This window comes from Monodelphis domestica, chromosome 1 (genome assembly GCF_027887165.1).
Source record: "Monodelphis domestica isolate mMonDom1 chromosome 1, mMonDom1.pri, whole genome shotgun sequence".
Lineage (NCBI taxonomy): Eukaryota > Metazoa > Chordata > Mammalia > Didelphimorphia > Didelphidae > Monodelphis > Monodelphis domestica.
Genome location: NC_077227.1, coordinates 362,444,061 through 362,460,844, shown reverse-complemented (window position 1 = coordinate 362,460,844; position 16,784 = coordinate 362,444,061). Strand labels below are relative to the sequence as shown.

General features: G+C 36.9%; 1 protein-coding gene across 7 annotated transcripts in view; it reads left to right on the top strand.

The window, feature by feature from the left end:
• Positions 1–559: 559 nt before the first annotated feature.
• Positions 560–16,784, top strand: part of PWWP2A (PWWP domain containing 2A) — a 35,525-nt gene continuing 19,300 nt past the window's right edge. For 2 of the 7 annotated variants that reach the window (XM_056811537.1, XM_056811536.1), the window contains exon 1: positions 560–1,347. In XM_056811537.1, coding sequence (XP_056667515.1) covers positions 716–1,347 — 632 coding nt within the window. In that variant the 5' untranslated portion in view covers positions 560–715. Of the gene's footprint in view, positions 1,348–5,857; positions 5,923–16,784 lie in introns of those variants that run through there. The other 5 variants (XM_016427990.2, XM_007473961.3, XM_016427989.2 and 2 more) reach the window with 5 other exon arrangements.

Here is a 16,784-nt window from a genome sequence, read left to right as displayed (position 1 = left end):
AATAAGTGTAGGGGGAAATCCCTTTCTAAACGATTCTTCCTGGTTCTGGGCTTTCAAACTTTGGTTCCTTCCCCAAACAAGTGCATCGTGCTCCAAATATGAAGTGGGATAGATTCGTGCCTAGAAATAACATTTATTCTAAGGGCGTGGCGCAGTGCATCATGGGAACCACTCTCCCCCACACACTTTGCCACCCCACCTTGTCCTCTTATACCCCTCCTCTCTGAAACGATTGGCAAACCATGTGATTCCCTCCTTTGCCCCTCCGCTTGGACACCTGGAGAGGAATGGACAGATAAGGCGACAAACCACAAGCCCCTAATTTCTCCTCAACCAATAGAAAACTTGGCAGCCCCTCCAACCTCAAGCCCTGCTTCTTTCCTCTCTCTTCTTTTCCCATTTTGAGCCCGCCTTCCCATTCTATCGCTTAACCCTCGACGTTTGACAACTCGATCAGCCAATGAGAAGTTCCCGCTCTGGGTGGAGACTCAATAAAGTGATGGGCGTCCAATCTGGCCAATTGATTCCTTCACCTGTGGGCGGGGCGTAAGAGGCAGCCAGTGGCTCAGCGGCACAGGTCAACGGGGAAGAAAAGGGGCGGGAAGTGCCTTTCTGAAGGAGGGAGGGGAAGGCCCTGGAACCTAGCGCTGCCGCTGCCGCCGCCGCCGCCGTCGCCGCTGCCCGAGTCGGAGGAGGAGGAGAAGCCAGAAAGAAAATGGCGGCCGTGGCTGCGGAGGCGGCAGCGACTGCAGCGTCCCCGGGGGAGGGGGGCGCCGGCGAGGCCGAGCCCGAGATGGAGCCCATCCCAGGCAGCGAGGCGGGCGCTGAGGCCGGCACCGATCCCTTGCTTGTGACCGCCACCGAAGCCCTAGTGCTTGATGAGGCAGACAGCAAGCCCGCGCCTCAGGCCGACGAGCCGCCGTTGCAGCCGCCGGGAGAGTCCGCCCGGAGTCCCGGGGCGGCGGGGCCCGAGCCTGAGCCCGGGATGGAGTCCGACTCTCCGAGGCTCGAGCCTGAGGAGAAACCTCTCGACCGCCCTGAGGAGAGAGAACCTGAGGAGGAGGGGGAGGCAACGACAGCCCCGCAGGGACCGGAGCCCTCGACGCCGCCGCCGCCGCCGGAGGAGGGGAAAGAGCCGGCTCCTGAGGAACCCCCGCCGCCGCCTCAGCCCCAGTCTGCGGTCCCGGCGCTGGTCCCGCCGGCGGGCGGGGACTCGGCCGTGGCTCAGCTGATCCCCGGCTCGGAGGTGCGGGTCACCCTGGACCACATCATCGAGGACGCGCTCGTAGTGTCCTTCCGGCTCGGGGAGAAGCTTTTCTCAGGGGTCCTCATGGATCTGTCCAAAAGGTACCGCTCCTGGTTGGGGGACCCCCGCGGCGTATCCGCCTCCCGCCCCCTTCTCTGCCCATGCGGCTGCTGGAGCTGCCCGGAGCCGGCCTTCGGACAACGTGCTCGGAGCGCCGGGCAGGGAGAGCGTGCCCGTGAGGGAGATGCTCAGAGGGAGGGAGGGATGAAGGAAAGGAGGGAGGAGTCCCCCAACCTCGGGCTACTCTCCTGGCCCCCCCCATCCTCACTGGGGCTGAGCGAATGAGACCTCCTGGCATTTTCACACCACGCCTGGGAGGATGGGGGTGGGTGGACCGAGTGTGGTGGGGGCTTGAGGGTGGGTGGGCTGGTTAGTGGGGAAGCTGGCTCCACAAAGCCACTCTACCCTCCCCCTCCACTTCCTGGAGGGGTTCAAGAATATTTCCCCCATAACTTCTTTCGAAGGGGTATTTGGAATGGGATAGGTATGGCATTTTGCCCTTGGAAGAGGGGGACAGTGCATCTCTGGGGGAGTGAAGTTGTGGTGAAGTAGCCTCTTTTAGATGGTTTGGGAGAAGACTTTTGGATGGGATGACCTTTGGTATAATTTTAATTCAGTCCAGGTGATGCGTTAGAAAATATTAAAACAAAATTTCTTCTCTCAACCTTGAGTAATTTGGGGTATAGAAGGTACAGCCTACTCTTGGCATAAGATTTTAGTCGTGAATCCCATTAAAGCTGGACTGAAACTTGGGTGAAGGTTCTAAGTTGAAGATGGTACTTTTAGATTTCAACTGGATTTTTCTGACTTAAGGTAGATCTAATTACGAGGAATGGAAATATACACGTGTGTATTTATGATACAGATGAGCATTACTGCTAACAGTTTTTCCTTCAATTTGGCACCATAGAAAAATTGAAAAATGGTATTTCATATAGAAATATTTAAAAAGATATAATGAATGTGATTTCCCTGGGTCCTGTAGAAATCCACCTTCTGAGCCTCCATGAGGGTAGGAACCTCATTATTGAACTGTTGTTACCTCCATATCAGTGTTGAGTATCTCACAGTATTGGGCAGTAATTGTACCTAATAATTTGAAATTGAAGGAGGACAAGAAGAAGGTTTGACAGCAAGAGCAATGGTAAATGACTGAGTGTTGAAAATTGTAGTTTAAAATACAAATTATAAAACGAAAGATTAAAAAATTTTGGACCCGTGACTTCATCAAAACATAACTGTAACTGGGGCTTCTAATATGCACATTTTCCTATCAAACTTTTAAGTATACCCTGGAAAGGTGAAATAGGTGATCTGTTTACAAGTTCAGTGTTAACTTTCTTATTCCCTTCTTTTGCAGATCTGAAGTGCAGAGCCTCTCATTCATGGCTCTCCATTCTGTTTCTTTCAACAGCATACATTCTGCTGATGGTATCTCACCTGCTTCTAAATGGCTCATTAATTTGTCCTTTTCTCATTATAATGCCCCTTCTCCCTGCCCTCCCACCAAAACTCCTCTTCCCCTCACAAAAACCTAATATCCTCTGTATAAGAAATAGACAAATTGTGTTCTTGAAAATAGCATGGAAAAAAAAGCACAAATTTTGGAATGAAGGAAAACACTGAAAATCTTTAAAGTTATTTACTGTCTTCTAGTAACTTTGGAACTTTTAAAATGTGACTTTTTACTTTATTTCTTGAGCTGGAAAAGTAGGCTTGGTAAAAGTAGAAAAAACTGGAATTGTTGCAGATTCATTTGCTAGTTTTTGCAATAGAAGTCATTCAGCAGTGTGTATGCTATTGAATCAAATAGAACAGAGGACCAATGATTGTGAGACTCTGGACTTAATATCTGCAAAAGGAAGGTACAAAAAGGTAAGTTGCCCCTGTAAATAGGATCCATGTGTTTTCAGGGCTGAGGTGGTAGTGATTATTTTGGTTTAGACTTTTTAAATATTAGAGCAATATGTTTTTTAGTGTTTTTTTTTTTTAAATTGAGTATGTGCTTGGGAGAATTAACTGTTTTTGCAGTTGACTTTTTTGTTTTTTAAGAAAAGAGGAGTAAACCTTACCAGAAAATGTTGTTTTAAAAAAGAAGGGGGGGAAAAGGCCTATAGTGAATGAATCTGGGGAATTGACTCAATTTCATTTTCAAATTTATTCATTTAGTAATATTTTGAAAACCTACTGGTCCCTGGTTTAATAAGACCAAGTTGCTGCCCTCCAGAAGCTTGTTTTGGGAGTGGAGGGAGGTCCATTGTAGAGAAATGACATAATTTAGTTTCTAAGAATTTTTTCTGAATAATCAGCACCTTGGACAAAGTAGATGTTCAGTAAATGAAAATTGAATAGGTCTTAATGGGACCACTAGGCACAATCTGATCCTATTCAACAGGCAATTATTAAGAGCCTGCTAACCTAGGCTTGGTTTTAGTCCTGGAAGAGATATAAAGACTAGCCAAACAGTCCCCATCCTCTGTAGTTTATTTTCTACTGGGGAGAAGCTTGCAGATGAGTATGTAAAATACTTAAATAAATGGAGTAGCAAACACTTTAATTATTTGGGCAATTTGATTACAAAGGTCTATAGGATGTGGTGTTTGAGCCTAGTTGTACAAAGTGATCTCAGCCTTCTGTAGCTTAAATTCTTTTGGGGATATCATAACTTGAAGATATCAGATAACATTGACAGGGCATCAGGAACTTTGAGAATGCATTGGAGGTTGAGCCTTGAAAAGAAGCTGAGGTTAAAATTGAGGAGCATAGCTTTTTATTTTGAGGAAGAGCTCTTTTTTTTGCCCTATTTTATAAAAAATTTTTAAATGTTTTTTTAATTGCTTAAATCCTTAAGCACTTTTATGCATGGCCATATGGTGGCTACAACTTGTATGTTAGTGAGTTATTTTTCTTTAGTTCCCACCCATTTTCTATAAACTTAAACTTTTAGTCAAATTTAAAAACTAATTGGGCTTCCAGGAAAAACAACTATGAAGTAATAGGCATAAGGGTAGCTAATTTTACCAACTTTTATTGATTGTCTTTTTCAAAATAATAAAGCAAAGCAATGAGAAATTTATTGGGGACTGAAATATAGTCAGTTTGTTACATGCTTTTTCTTTCTTTTGAGACTAGATCTTCCTTTTCCTGTTTCACCTAGGCTAAAAGTATAGCTTCTCCCTATCTCTTTAGATAAACCCCTAATGGCTCCCCGGCTGGGGAGGACTCATAATGGTGCTAGGTTTAGAATGGAGACCCAATCTGTTTTTTCCCTACTGTACCTTAGGAGTAGTGAACTCAAGTGATCCATTTGTTCCTTCCTGCATGTAGGAAAGCATAAGCCACCAAGTCAGGCCTCTGTTCCATTCTTGCCACAGAACTAACTGCCAATTAATAGGGGACAGATTTCTTTTCTAAGGCCATGTGAATGAAGTTGAACCAAACAGTAAAAGAAATTTCTTGAGTTCATTCAGTGAGTATACACATCAGATTTTATTGAGGTGCAAATTTGTAAATATTTAAGTTTTCTGTTCTCTTTAATCATCCAAAGCCAATAGCTGCCTCATTTTCAATGAGTTCTTCTCACTCAGTAAATCTCAGCAGATAAGTGTGCCAAATTAACCAACATCTTGTCTATTTTTTGTTTTTCCTTTTTTTTTTATGGAGGGTGGGAGAGAGAAGGGCTTTACTGTAATATTGTTTCATTTCTTTTAGACATTGTATCTTTGCCTTTCCTTTTCTCCTGAGTACTTTTTAACACAATGGTTATAAGGTAGCCATTGAAAAACTGAAAATGAAATGTATAAAAATGGGGTAATATCTTAATGTTGTTTTCCCTAACACAGATATTGAATACTTTGAAGGCAGAATGGGCTGCTCCATTGTGTGAAAAAATGATGCTGCTGTGTATCCTTTAGAACTTTAAAACCTCGGTACCTGTAATCCCAGGTTACTTTGATAGTAATACTTTTCTGTATTTATATGTAGAAACAACTTTCATAGTGGTGAGTTTCCAGGCTTACCCTGGAAAAGCAAGAAAGTAAGAGCAAGTAATGGAACACTTCTCTTAAAAAAAAAATAGCACCAATACAGGCTGTGCTGATATTTTACAGTAACAGATGTGGTAGTGTATTGGTCTAGAATCTGGAAGTTTGAATTATAGTTTTGGGTATATAACTTAATTTAGCTCTTTTTATTTTGGGGGGTAAGTCATACTATATCTAGATCTCAGTTTCTTCCTTTATGAGATAAAAGATTTAGTCCTCTTTCAACTTTATAATTTAAAAAAAAACAATTTTTCTACCTGGCATAAGCCAAGGGGTTTTACCAAGGCAGTTCTCATCCAAAGAATCTTAAATTTCATACACCTTAAAATGATGACAAAATTTCTACCTTTTGGGAAGATTCAAATTTTACTTTAGAGGCTTTGTATTTTTAAGAATTGTTGATGTTGTAGTTTTTTTAATCATTTGTAGCAAATTCAATTTTAACAAGTTTGATAGATAATATATTTTAAAATAACAAATCAAGAAATGATTTTTGTGTTTTTTTTTTACAGAGACCATGGTGCACTAGCCTTACTTTTGGTGGGAATTATATGCAGCCAGTCTGGTGAAGCAGTGAGTAGTAGTATCCGTAGTGTAAACTAAGGCAACACCAAGGCTGGGAATATGGACCTTAATTTGCTTGAATTTTGTTGTTGGGTTTTATTTTAAACCCTTTAAACCTTTTCATAAATTACTGTTATTTTGCATCCAGATCTTACACTTATGAGTTGTATTCTGGAGCAAAATATAATGGGTTATGTACAGAGAATTTTCTTGTGCAAAAATGGTTTTAGGACCCAATGCTAAGATACATTGAAGATGAATGCTCCTTTCCCATTGAGCATATAATTTTGTACTATGGATGCTACTATTTTATTAAATGTGACCCTTTCTTGGGGACAAAAGACTCAAGTTGAAAGGTCCTTGCATATAGATAAGTTCTTGAATTTTAAAAAATATTTTAAACATCTAAAATGATTGATAAAATTAAAATAATTCATATTTTATTGTACTAGACATGGTATAATGGAATGAGTGCTGGCTTTAGAATCAGAACATGCATTTACATCCTAGCTTTTGCCCTTTATGCCCATGTAATTTTGTCATTTCACTCCTGTGGACCTCATTTTTCATTCATAACATGAGGGCATCTAGATTAGTCTTTTTAACAGTCACATTCCAGTTCTAAATCTTAAGACTTACTTTTGTATGTGTGCAAGGGAGAAAAATAGAAACAAAAGTTGGTGTTTTTTTTTAGTGAGGGTATCCAGAACTGTAATTTTATTGGTATATCTATCTACCTTTCTACCTATGTCTATCAGCCAGTACCTTCTATGCAACTTTTAGTCATAGAAAACTGCCTTGGTGCACTGGGAGTATTCTGTATTGTCTAGAGTCACATAGTTTTTATGTCAGAGAGGAGGGACTTGAAAATAGAGTAAACGTATTCCTTCTACCACAAGGAATGTCTTAACAGAAAACTGTTAGGATGATAATTTGTGTTCATTCTTATTATATTGAGAATTTTAAAAGTAACATTATTAGCTTGATCACAATAAGAAAAAAAGGACAAGCCTTTTTTGGAATTTGTTATGAGGTCTATAGAAGAGACTTTGAAGTGTCAATTATTTCAGAATTTCAGTTGAGTGTACTACTTTTAACAAAGCAAATTGAAACTTATGCTGTCTTTTTTTTTCTATTTTCTGATACATCATCTATACAGTTTCTATCAAGTCAGTGTGTTTGAGACTTCCTTTGTTCTTTTAAGTATCTCCAAAGTACCAATGTATCCCACTTAATTTATATTTCTATTATCAATGATTGGCCCTGACTCATCTACTTTTCCATTAATACATATTTTGAATGAAGTCTTTCAAAATGTTTATTGTCTGCAAATTTGTCTTAGGGAATTGATAAAGCTTGTCTATACTCAGGATGGATCTTCAATTGCTTTTTGAGTTGTTTATGTTAATCTGATGTCATATTCCACGATTGATTGATTGATTTCATGGGGACAATATTTTTATTAAAAGAGAGAGAGATTTTTACACTGGCATATAGTTTGGGATCACAGAATGCAGTTTTCCAGATCCTGTTCAATCCAATTTACTGTTCAGTTCCCAGAAGATGATTTGTATCAGTAATGTTACTTTCTAACAGGCAGTTAAGGCTAGTGCTGAGAATATGTCCAATAGAGAACTTTGAGAAAAGGAGACAGACTCCACCTCTGTCAATAGCTTTAATTTTTCTAGTCTGAGAGTTGCCTTAGATTACTTGAGAGGTTAAGTGACTTGTCCAGAGTAATACATCTAGTTATAAATGTCTGAGGTGATATAATGACTACAAATCTTACTGGCTTCAAAGCCACTTCTATCAGCTACATTATTTCTTGAGATAATTTATATCAGTAGATTAAAAAAAAATTATATTGTTAATTTGGCAGGTTTTTTTTTTTTTGAGTGAATTTACAGAAGTGAACAGTAAATTTTTAGAAATCTGTTGGTTGTATTTATGAAGTGGGTTATAAAATATTTAAAAGTTAACTGTATTCCTCTGAAATTTCTCCTTTTGATTGACCTGTAGATTTCAAGTCTTAAAGTTTTGCTCCAGTGGCATGTTTATAAAATAAATGAGGAAATTCATACTCCTTAGTGGAGCTTCAAGTAGGAATGATGTTGGGGACATATTTTAGATTTATCATTTGTCTAAATGAACAATCTAAATGTTTTAAATCCTGCTTTGTATATTTATGGGCATTTGAAAATAGTACAATATTGGTCTAGAAAGTATAGAAATTTGGAGTGGGCAAATTTTGTTGTAGAAATAGGCAAGTTGCACACCACTGTGTAGTGACTGGAAATGCTCAAGATGGAATGATTTTTCAAAACAGGTCTTTAATATGTTTGGTGAATGATTTTCACAAATGTGGTTTATCTGTAGTCCTGTAGTTTTTACCTCACCATTTGCCTTCTTTTAATATACTTAATGGACCTTGGCTTAGACAGCTTCATTTAGTTAATTTTTTGGTTGTGAGAGCATTTGGTACTTTCTGAAAATTTCAGTTAGATCTACCTAAAGGAAACTTTTAAACAGTCTCTTAGCTCTGGATGGAGTTTGGAACTATAATCTTTCCCTTCTCATAGCCTGGCATGTCCTAAGTAATTCCAAGGATGAATGATTATTCTTCTTGACCATTAAAGTCAGCTTTAGTCACCTATAAGTCAAGTTGAAGGCTATATGGTTGTCTAAGGAAGAGAATGAACAATACACTTAGATTTAAACACATCCATATTTGATGAACTATAATCTCCTTTTGAACCTCATTCTTCAAGGAACCTATAATTTTCATTGCTCACTAGAACCTAAGGAGTGGATGATTTTAAAGTAAAAAAGGAATGCTATAAATTGTTAGAAAAAATGATGATGGTTTACTTTATAACCACTTGCTGAGGGATATTTAATCCTTTAAATAGGTGGTAGACTCCCCTACTCTTGAACTGAATCTAACCTTGTTATTTTAGTAGATCAAAACTAAAATGAAAACCCAAATTAGTCATTATTAGCCAAACATCCAGGGCTAGGACTTAATTTTGTCCAAGTATTTAAAAACTTGTGAATGTTTACATTAATTAATTAGAGGTCCTTTGATAGAAATGTTCATTTTCTGAAAGAAATGTCAGGTACCTAGTTAACAAATCAGTGATTCCTTTTGAATTGGTGTTTTTCTTTTGCTAGAAAGTATAATCATATTTTACTTGCCTGAAGCATATTATGAAAGAATTTGCAATTGAGAATAGCAGGAACTGTTGAATGGAACACTTTGGGTGATATGAAATTTGTTGTAAGGGACTATTTTTGCCTTTTAAAATACCTAACTCAGGGGCAGCTAGGTGGCTCAGTAGATTGAGAGCCAAGCCTAGAGACTGGAGGTCGTAGGTTCAAATCTGGCTTCAGAGACACTTCCTAGCTGTGTGACCCTGAACAAGTCACTTAATCCCCATTATCTAGCCCTTACTGCTAACCTTACACCAACACAGTAGTGATTCTAAGATGGAAGGTAAGGGTTTATTTAAAAAAAAAAAAGATCTAACACAGTCTTGGTACATAGTAAATTCATATGCTTAATCATATTTTTAAAAAAACCTTTAAATTTTTGCTATTTTATCTCAGTTCCAAACGTATCCTATCCTATTTTCTTTAAGGAGTTGTTCTTTAAAGCATACTTGGGAGCTATAAGTAAATCATACCCTTTAACTGCCCTTTTTGAGCTCTGTCCACCATCTACCTATGATTCTTGTGATGGGGCAAAGAGAATTAAGCTTTCTGCTTTAAAACAATTTCCCATGGTAAAATAGATTTTTCTTTGAAGGTAGGCGTTCTTTGGGGTTTTTTTCTGTCTCACGACCCATGGCAGTGTGGTAAGACTGATGGACTCAGAATTTAAAAAAAAAAATCATAACGGGAAGAAATGCGAAATATTGTAGGTTAATAGAAATGAAGATGTAACTTTTCCTCTGCAACCAAGTTCATAGATCCTTGAAATAGATCCATAGACAACCCTTCCAGGCCCCCCTTCCCCCCAATCTTTTTGTTTTTTAAAACCCTTACCTTCTGTCTTAGAAACATTACTGTGTATTGGTTCCAAGGCAAAAGAGGGGTAAGGGTTAGGCAAGGAAGGTTAAGTGACTTGCCCAGGGTCAGATAGCTAAGAGGAGTCTGAGGTCATATTTGAACCTAGGACCAATAGTCTCTAGGCCTGGCTCTCAATCCACTGAGCCACCTAGCTGCCCCCAACCCTCATTCTTTACCTCATAAAAGGTGCTTTTTCCCCCCATTTGTTATTAGGATTACTTGACACTAGATTGAACTAAAAGCACTGGACTGCATAGGGAACAGCTTTAGTGCCTAGTTCTTGGGAAACAATGGAAACAGCCCCTTCAAAGAGTTTACATTCTAAATGAAGAGATAATGTCCATATAAACTACATATACAGAATAAATTCAGGATAGTTTTGGGGGAGTCCCATTCACTGAACTTAGGACATTTTGTTTATTTAAATTGTATTTAATTGATTAATTTAGAATATCTTTTCAGTATTAACAAATTTATTTTTAATATAAAAAAAAATTAGGGTTTCAAAATCTCTTGCCCTTCTCCCATCCATTGAGAAGGCAATCAAGCAATATGATATCAATTATACAGGTGAAGTCATGCAAAACATTTCTTTGAAAATTAAATGATTAGTTCATGGCATGTGCAATTAGGTTGTGGAGTGAAAATTGGAAGGTTCCTATTTCCTCCTAACTCAGGACTTCTTTGTATCTTTTAAAATTTTTTTTATTTAATTTTATTTTTTTAAACCCTTACCTTCCATCTTGGGAGTCAATACTTGGGAGTCAGTATTGGCTCCAAGGCAGAAGAGTGGTAAGGGCTAGGCAATGGGGGTCAAGTGACTTGCCCAGGGTCACACAGCTGGGAAGTGTCTGAAGTCATATTTGAATCCAGGACCTCGCATCTCTAAGCCTGGCTCCCAATCCACTAAGCTACCCAGCTGCCCCCCTTTTAAATAGTTAGGCATGATAATATTTTTGCCCCTCTGGTTTCCTAAGGGGTTAATAGTAGGAAATAGGAGATCATTATTAGGAAAACTTATAAGCCTTACTCCGTGTTTTTGAATAAAGCTTAAAATGTCCCACTCTGAATTATTATAGTTCTCTTTACCATTCATTTGGCACTTAATAAATAATTTATTGTTAATCTCTTAAAAAGAGTATCTTTGCTTCTCCATTCTCCCTAGCTTTCCCTAAGGTCAGTAACTTCACAATGCCTAGTTTATCTATCTGGTGCTCTTAGATTTTTGTTTTGGTGGCATTTAACACATTTCTTTGTTTGAATTTGATCTTATGCTAGTATAGTTCACTAATAATAATAGCACATACAGATTACTTTAAGGCTTACAAAGTACTTTATATATATTATCTTTTCTGTCTTTCCAGTCAAGATCAAAGTTGTATTTATTTTTGCTTACCAGAATGCCTTTCTCCATCATGCTAAGGTCATAATAACAAAAATAATCATCATGATAGCTAGCTTTTATATAATGCTTACTTTGTATCAGGCAGAGTTAAGTGTTATTTATCTCATTTGATCCTCATAATAACTCTAGGAGGTAGATGGGATACCATTTTACAATTGAAACTGAGGCAGACAGGTTAAGTTTACCAGTCTCCAACAAGTAAAGTGTTTTGATAAAAAATCTGAATTCCCATCTTCTAACAATAGATCCAGTGCTCAGTCTGTGGCGCCATCTAGTTACCTTGGTATAGGTCTGGATTAATAACATTCTTAAATAGTGATCTCCCTCCCAACCCCCCAATATTTGTAAATGAATTTAGTTGTGAAATTTGGCCATTGCAATTCTAGAAATTTTGAGTTTTTATTAGTAATGATAAGAGAACATGATTGACACATGAATTGTCAGTAATTTTTTTGGCCCAATGCTGGTATACTTGACTTTTCATGGGAAGGTAAATATACAGTCAAGATTACCTTTATATTCTTCCAATCAATTTTGTGGTAAAGTTTATCATTATTTTTTAGTACTTCTACATGAGGCAGTTTATAGAAGACTACTTGAAAGGGAATAAATCTAGAGAGAATTTTAAAATAAGGTCTTAGTATGCAATTCTACTTTTCTACCTAGCTAATTTTGCTTTTTGTACTTTGACTTAAAAGAAGTAAATTCTGGGAGGAAAACATGATCCTTTTGCCTTGTGTTGATCTTTCTGTTATTTGTTGGAAGGAGAGGTGTGGTCTACTACCTTTGGAAAGTCTGCAAAACCAACATTGTTTTTGAGCTCTGAGCTGATTGCTAACCTCTGCCCCTTTCTTTATAATAACTTTGATACTTCAAAAGAAAATTGTGCTTACTAGAGGAAAAAAAGAGTTGTAATTGGGGTGAAGCCTTATAAAGACAAATCAGTTCAGCCTGGACAAATTGGATCTAAATGGGAACTTAAGGAAACTAGATCCAGGTCTGAGAGTATGATTGGATTGAGGTTGCTTTCAGGCTAATGCTAATAAGCAATTTGACCATACCCTGTACCTTACCATCAATACCACTTAAGAATTTGAGTCAGGAGCACACGTCCGTGGTTTTTAAAGGAGTAGAATAGTCCTATTGGCTGATTAGTTTTTGTTTTTTGCCATTATGTCATTAAGTATATTTCAAGTGTTACATACTGTCTACAAAAGTAACAGTATTGTAAGTTACCTTGAATTATGGGTATGCAAGAGGAGGAGACCAGGGGCTGGAATTATAGTCCTATATCTGACAGGAATTCTAGCTTGGGGGGAAAATAATCACCCTTTGGAAGGAATGAGATTGCCCATCTATTGGATTACCTCTTCCTTTTCTTTTTGCCAAGTTAACACTAAAGTTTTAGAATTTACTCATTTTTAATAACTGGACAGAAAAAGCTGCCTCCAGGAGGAATATTGGATTTTAAATTAATTGACTTAGTTGAAGACTATAGGTACATTATATATAGACTTTTAAAAAATCACATATAATGGTTAACCATTTAAAATTTAGTCTTTCTATTTTCCTATAAATTCATTATTCCATTTCTTTGGGTTTTCTATCACTTCTAGGCCTTTACCCCTAGCTTTGCCATAAATGTCTTATTTGTATAAGCCTTTCCTTTCTGAATATGGGCTCTTATAGAAGACAAATACTGTTTAAAGTACAAGATAGCTTAGGAAAAAACAGAAACCCCAAGGGCATGTTTCATCTTGCGTTAAAAGTAGAGCTCTGAAGGAAATTTGACCTATATTAAGCACTTAACCATGTGTGCCTTTCCGTTATTTTGCCATTTGTCCTAAAATGGAACACTATAGAAGGCAGGAGACTTGAGTTTTTAAGGGGTAATAACATGTTTTTAAAAACTACTTTTTATGGTTATAAATCTCTATTAGTACTAGATCTTTGGAATGATCAAATCCACAGTACTAGACCACCTGGTGATTTGTCTTTTGAGTTATACTTTATATGATTGTTAAAGGGTCTTAATTGGATTTAGAAGGCAATCTGTCTAGAACTTTCCATACAACTTAAGTAATTAAGTGATGTTCATATTATATAACATGTAATTTCATCCTTATAAAGATGAAGCAAAACTTAGCTGCTGGCAAAATAGGTCATTCTTTTCCGGTCCTTACATACCTTGGGAATAATAAAGACTTAAGTTAGAGATTTAAAAGATTATTATTGAACCTCTTTCTTATGCTTGGTCAGTGGATCTGTAGTGTTATTTGGGGGGGGGGGGACTTAAGTAAGCTCTCTAAGAAATGTTTAAATAGAAACAATTTTGATACGAGTAATTTTAGCTTTTCTAAAACTCCAGTTTTTGAGTATCTGGTCACTAAAGTTTTTAAATTCTTCCATATTCCTTTCTGTTATTGATCATACATCTACTAACCTAGTATCAATTTTTTTTTTAACTTAAACTGGTAGAATTAACTGGATTTCTTGCTTCCAATCTTTATTACAGTGCATATTAATGACAGTGAATACTAAGATTTGGGCTACTCCTATTAAACATCTTTAAGTGGTGTTTCTTCTAGGCTAAAATCTACTCAGACTGGCATTGTGGAAGCCTTCTATAGTCTGGCTTTTGAGACTTAATTCATGGTATTCCTTTTCCCAAACAACACGGGTTAAAATGGCCTTACATGTTTTCCCCTGAGCATTTTCTGTGCAGTTTCTGGGCCTTATTGCAGGTACTTAGGATGTTCTACCTCTTTCTGCCCTTTTAGAATATTTAGTTACCTTCAAGGCTTAGGTCAAGTACCACCTCTTAATACAGGGCCCTTTAATGAGTTTCTCCTAATTAAAAATTGCTTTGTGCTTATTTACTTACACCAAGATTGTGCATCCTTCCAGGAGAAAGCCAGGTCCTTGGCACTTAATACTGTTTATACTGAATTGAATGCCTTTTTTTTCTTCTTTTAATATGCTTTCTGAGAATATTAACAACATGACATTATGGAGATACTGGAAATTGCTGGGAGTCGGAAAGAAGACTTTGAGTGATATTCAGGTCCTTGCTCTGATACTGGGCAAGTCCCATGCCTTCTCTAAGTCTATTCCTTCATCTGTAAAAATAGGGAGAATGATACAATACTTGGACTACTATCACAGAGTGGTTAAGAATGAAGAGTTTGGTAAATCATAACATGCTATGTAATAATGAGTTAATATTTTGAAAGATAAGTAATTTATTGTGAATACTCTTTTTATTGACAAAGATCAAAACCCTCCTGCATGTCTTCAGTTGCCATGGATGAAAATTTTATTGTCACATGGGAGCCAATTTTCTGTTGTTGAGCTCTTCTCCATTTACTGATTGATCTTGTCTCACTCAGTAGGCTAGTACTTTGAACCATTTTATGTGTTGTAATAATTTGGAGAATCCAGTCATACTTTCATCTAATGAATAGAAATCATATGGTAAATGGTTTAAAAATTGCAGGAAAATTATTATCATTTGAATTTTTGCTTTCTTAGAATAATGGATAATGAGCTTGTATTTTTATTTCAAATGAAAAGGGTTACAATATTGAGCTAATCTTAAGATTGTGTTATTTAGAGAAATTAGTTGGTGCCCTTTCCCCTTTCATGTTCTGAAAAATTTGAAAGTTAATTGATTCACTAGAAGACCAATTGTTATTATTTGCCTATGGTGAGCAATAATATGTTAGTAATTACTGTGAGAATAGGTAGCATGGTAGTTTTAACTACAAAGTGGAATAGAATTTTTTTCTTTAAAATATCTGAATAATAAGAGGGCATAACATGATATATTGAAAGGACCGTATTTGCCTCTGAACCATAATTTATCTGTAAAATGAGGGCAATAATTTCCTACTGCCTCTTAGTCTTATTTTGAATATCAACTGATATGAAATATAAAAGGCTTTATAAAAGATAAATGTAGTTTGTCATTTCCATGTATTAGTAAGGTTGTCTATTTCTTTAATGGAACATTACAAAATTAGTGGCATGGAAGAGCTTAGGCTATTAATAGTTATTTTGAAATTTTAATTGTGTTATTTTAGAAACTCATGATAGGCATAGATCATTTCTTAGATTCCATGGTTAAAAATCAGTGGTGAGGTTATTTTCAGGTTAAAAGGGTAAATTCATATGGGAAAGTTCTTAATATCAAAATATCCTTCAAAAAATGTTCAAAAGATTTTAGAGATGATAATTTATGCATTTTACGAAAAATAATTCCCTAAAGTTTTGCCCATATGATTTCTTTACTTTAATGAACATGGAAAAAAACTTATCAAAAGTTTTGTTAGTTCCTTTTCCATCTGTAGTCAATTGAGTAAATGACAACCAATGTAAAAGCTTACTGAATTGCATTCTAAGGTTATAATCAGGATGAAATGTCAACCTAAGGTATATTTTGGAAATTTAAATATCAAGGTTTTATATTTTATGTACTATTTTTCAGGCATGGATTTTATTGTTTAATATAGTAAGAAAATTTAAACCATTTATCTTCTATATTCTTGAGAACCCTCTGAATAATGTAGCAATTTGTATATTCTTTATTAAAATGGTAGAGAGATTGATTGATTGATTGATTGATTGATTGATGAGATTACAATCAGGAATATTTCTTAAGGAACTGACATCCAGACTATGACCAGCTATCCCAGACTATTTTTTCCATGTGAAATAACTTGTATCTAATGGCTTGTTATATAGTATTCTCATTTGAAGACCTTCAGGTTCTTAACCAGATAAGTTTGGTAGGCCAGTCTTAAACAAGGCCTCATAACCTGTTAATGTTTTTTTTGTGTGTGTGTGAGATTTAGTCATCAGGTTCATATGGATATCTGTACAGAATTGCCTATGTATACTTAACCCTTCTCCCCCCTTTGACTTCCCTTTTTTGTGTTGTCTTTCTCCCATTAAATTGTAAAGGGGAGAGCAGCTGTATTTGTATTCTTAGCACTTAGCGTATACTAGGCACTTTATAATTAAAAAAAAAAAATAAACCCTTACTTTCTGTCTTGGAGTCAATACTGTGTATTGGTTCCAAGGTAGAAGAGTGGTAAGGGCTAGGCAATGGGGGTCAAGTAACTTGCCCAGGGTCACATAGCTGGGAAGTGTCTGAGTTCAGATTTGAACCCAGGACTTCCCTTCTCTAGGCCTTGTTCTCAACACCTAGCTACCCCCTATAATTGTTTATTGACTAACAAAATAAGTAGGTAAGGGCCAGATTTCAAGATTGGAATATTATTATCCACATAGTCAATCAGGTGGCAAGGATTAAGTTCTGACATAAAAAACTCCAAGGGAACATTCAAAATGTTTATATTATCTTGGTTGTTTGAAACACACCAGTATGGTAGAGTGG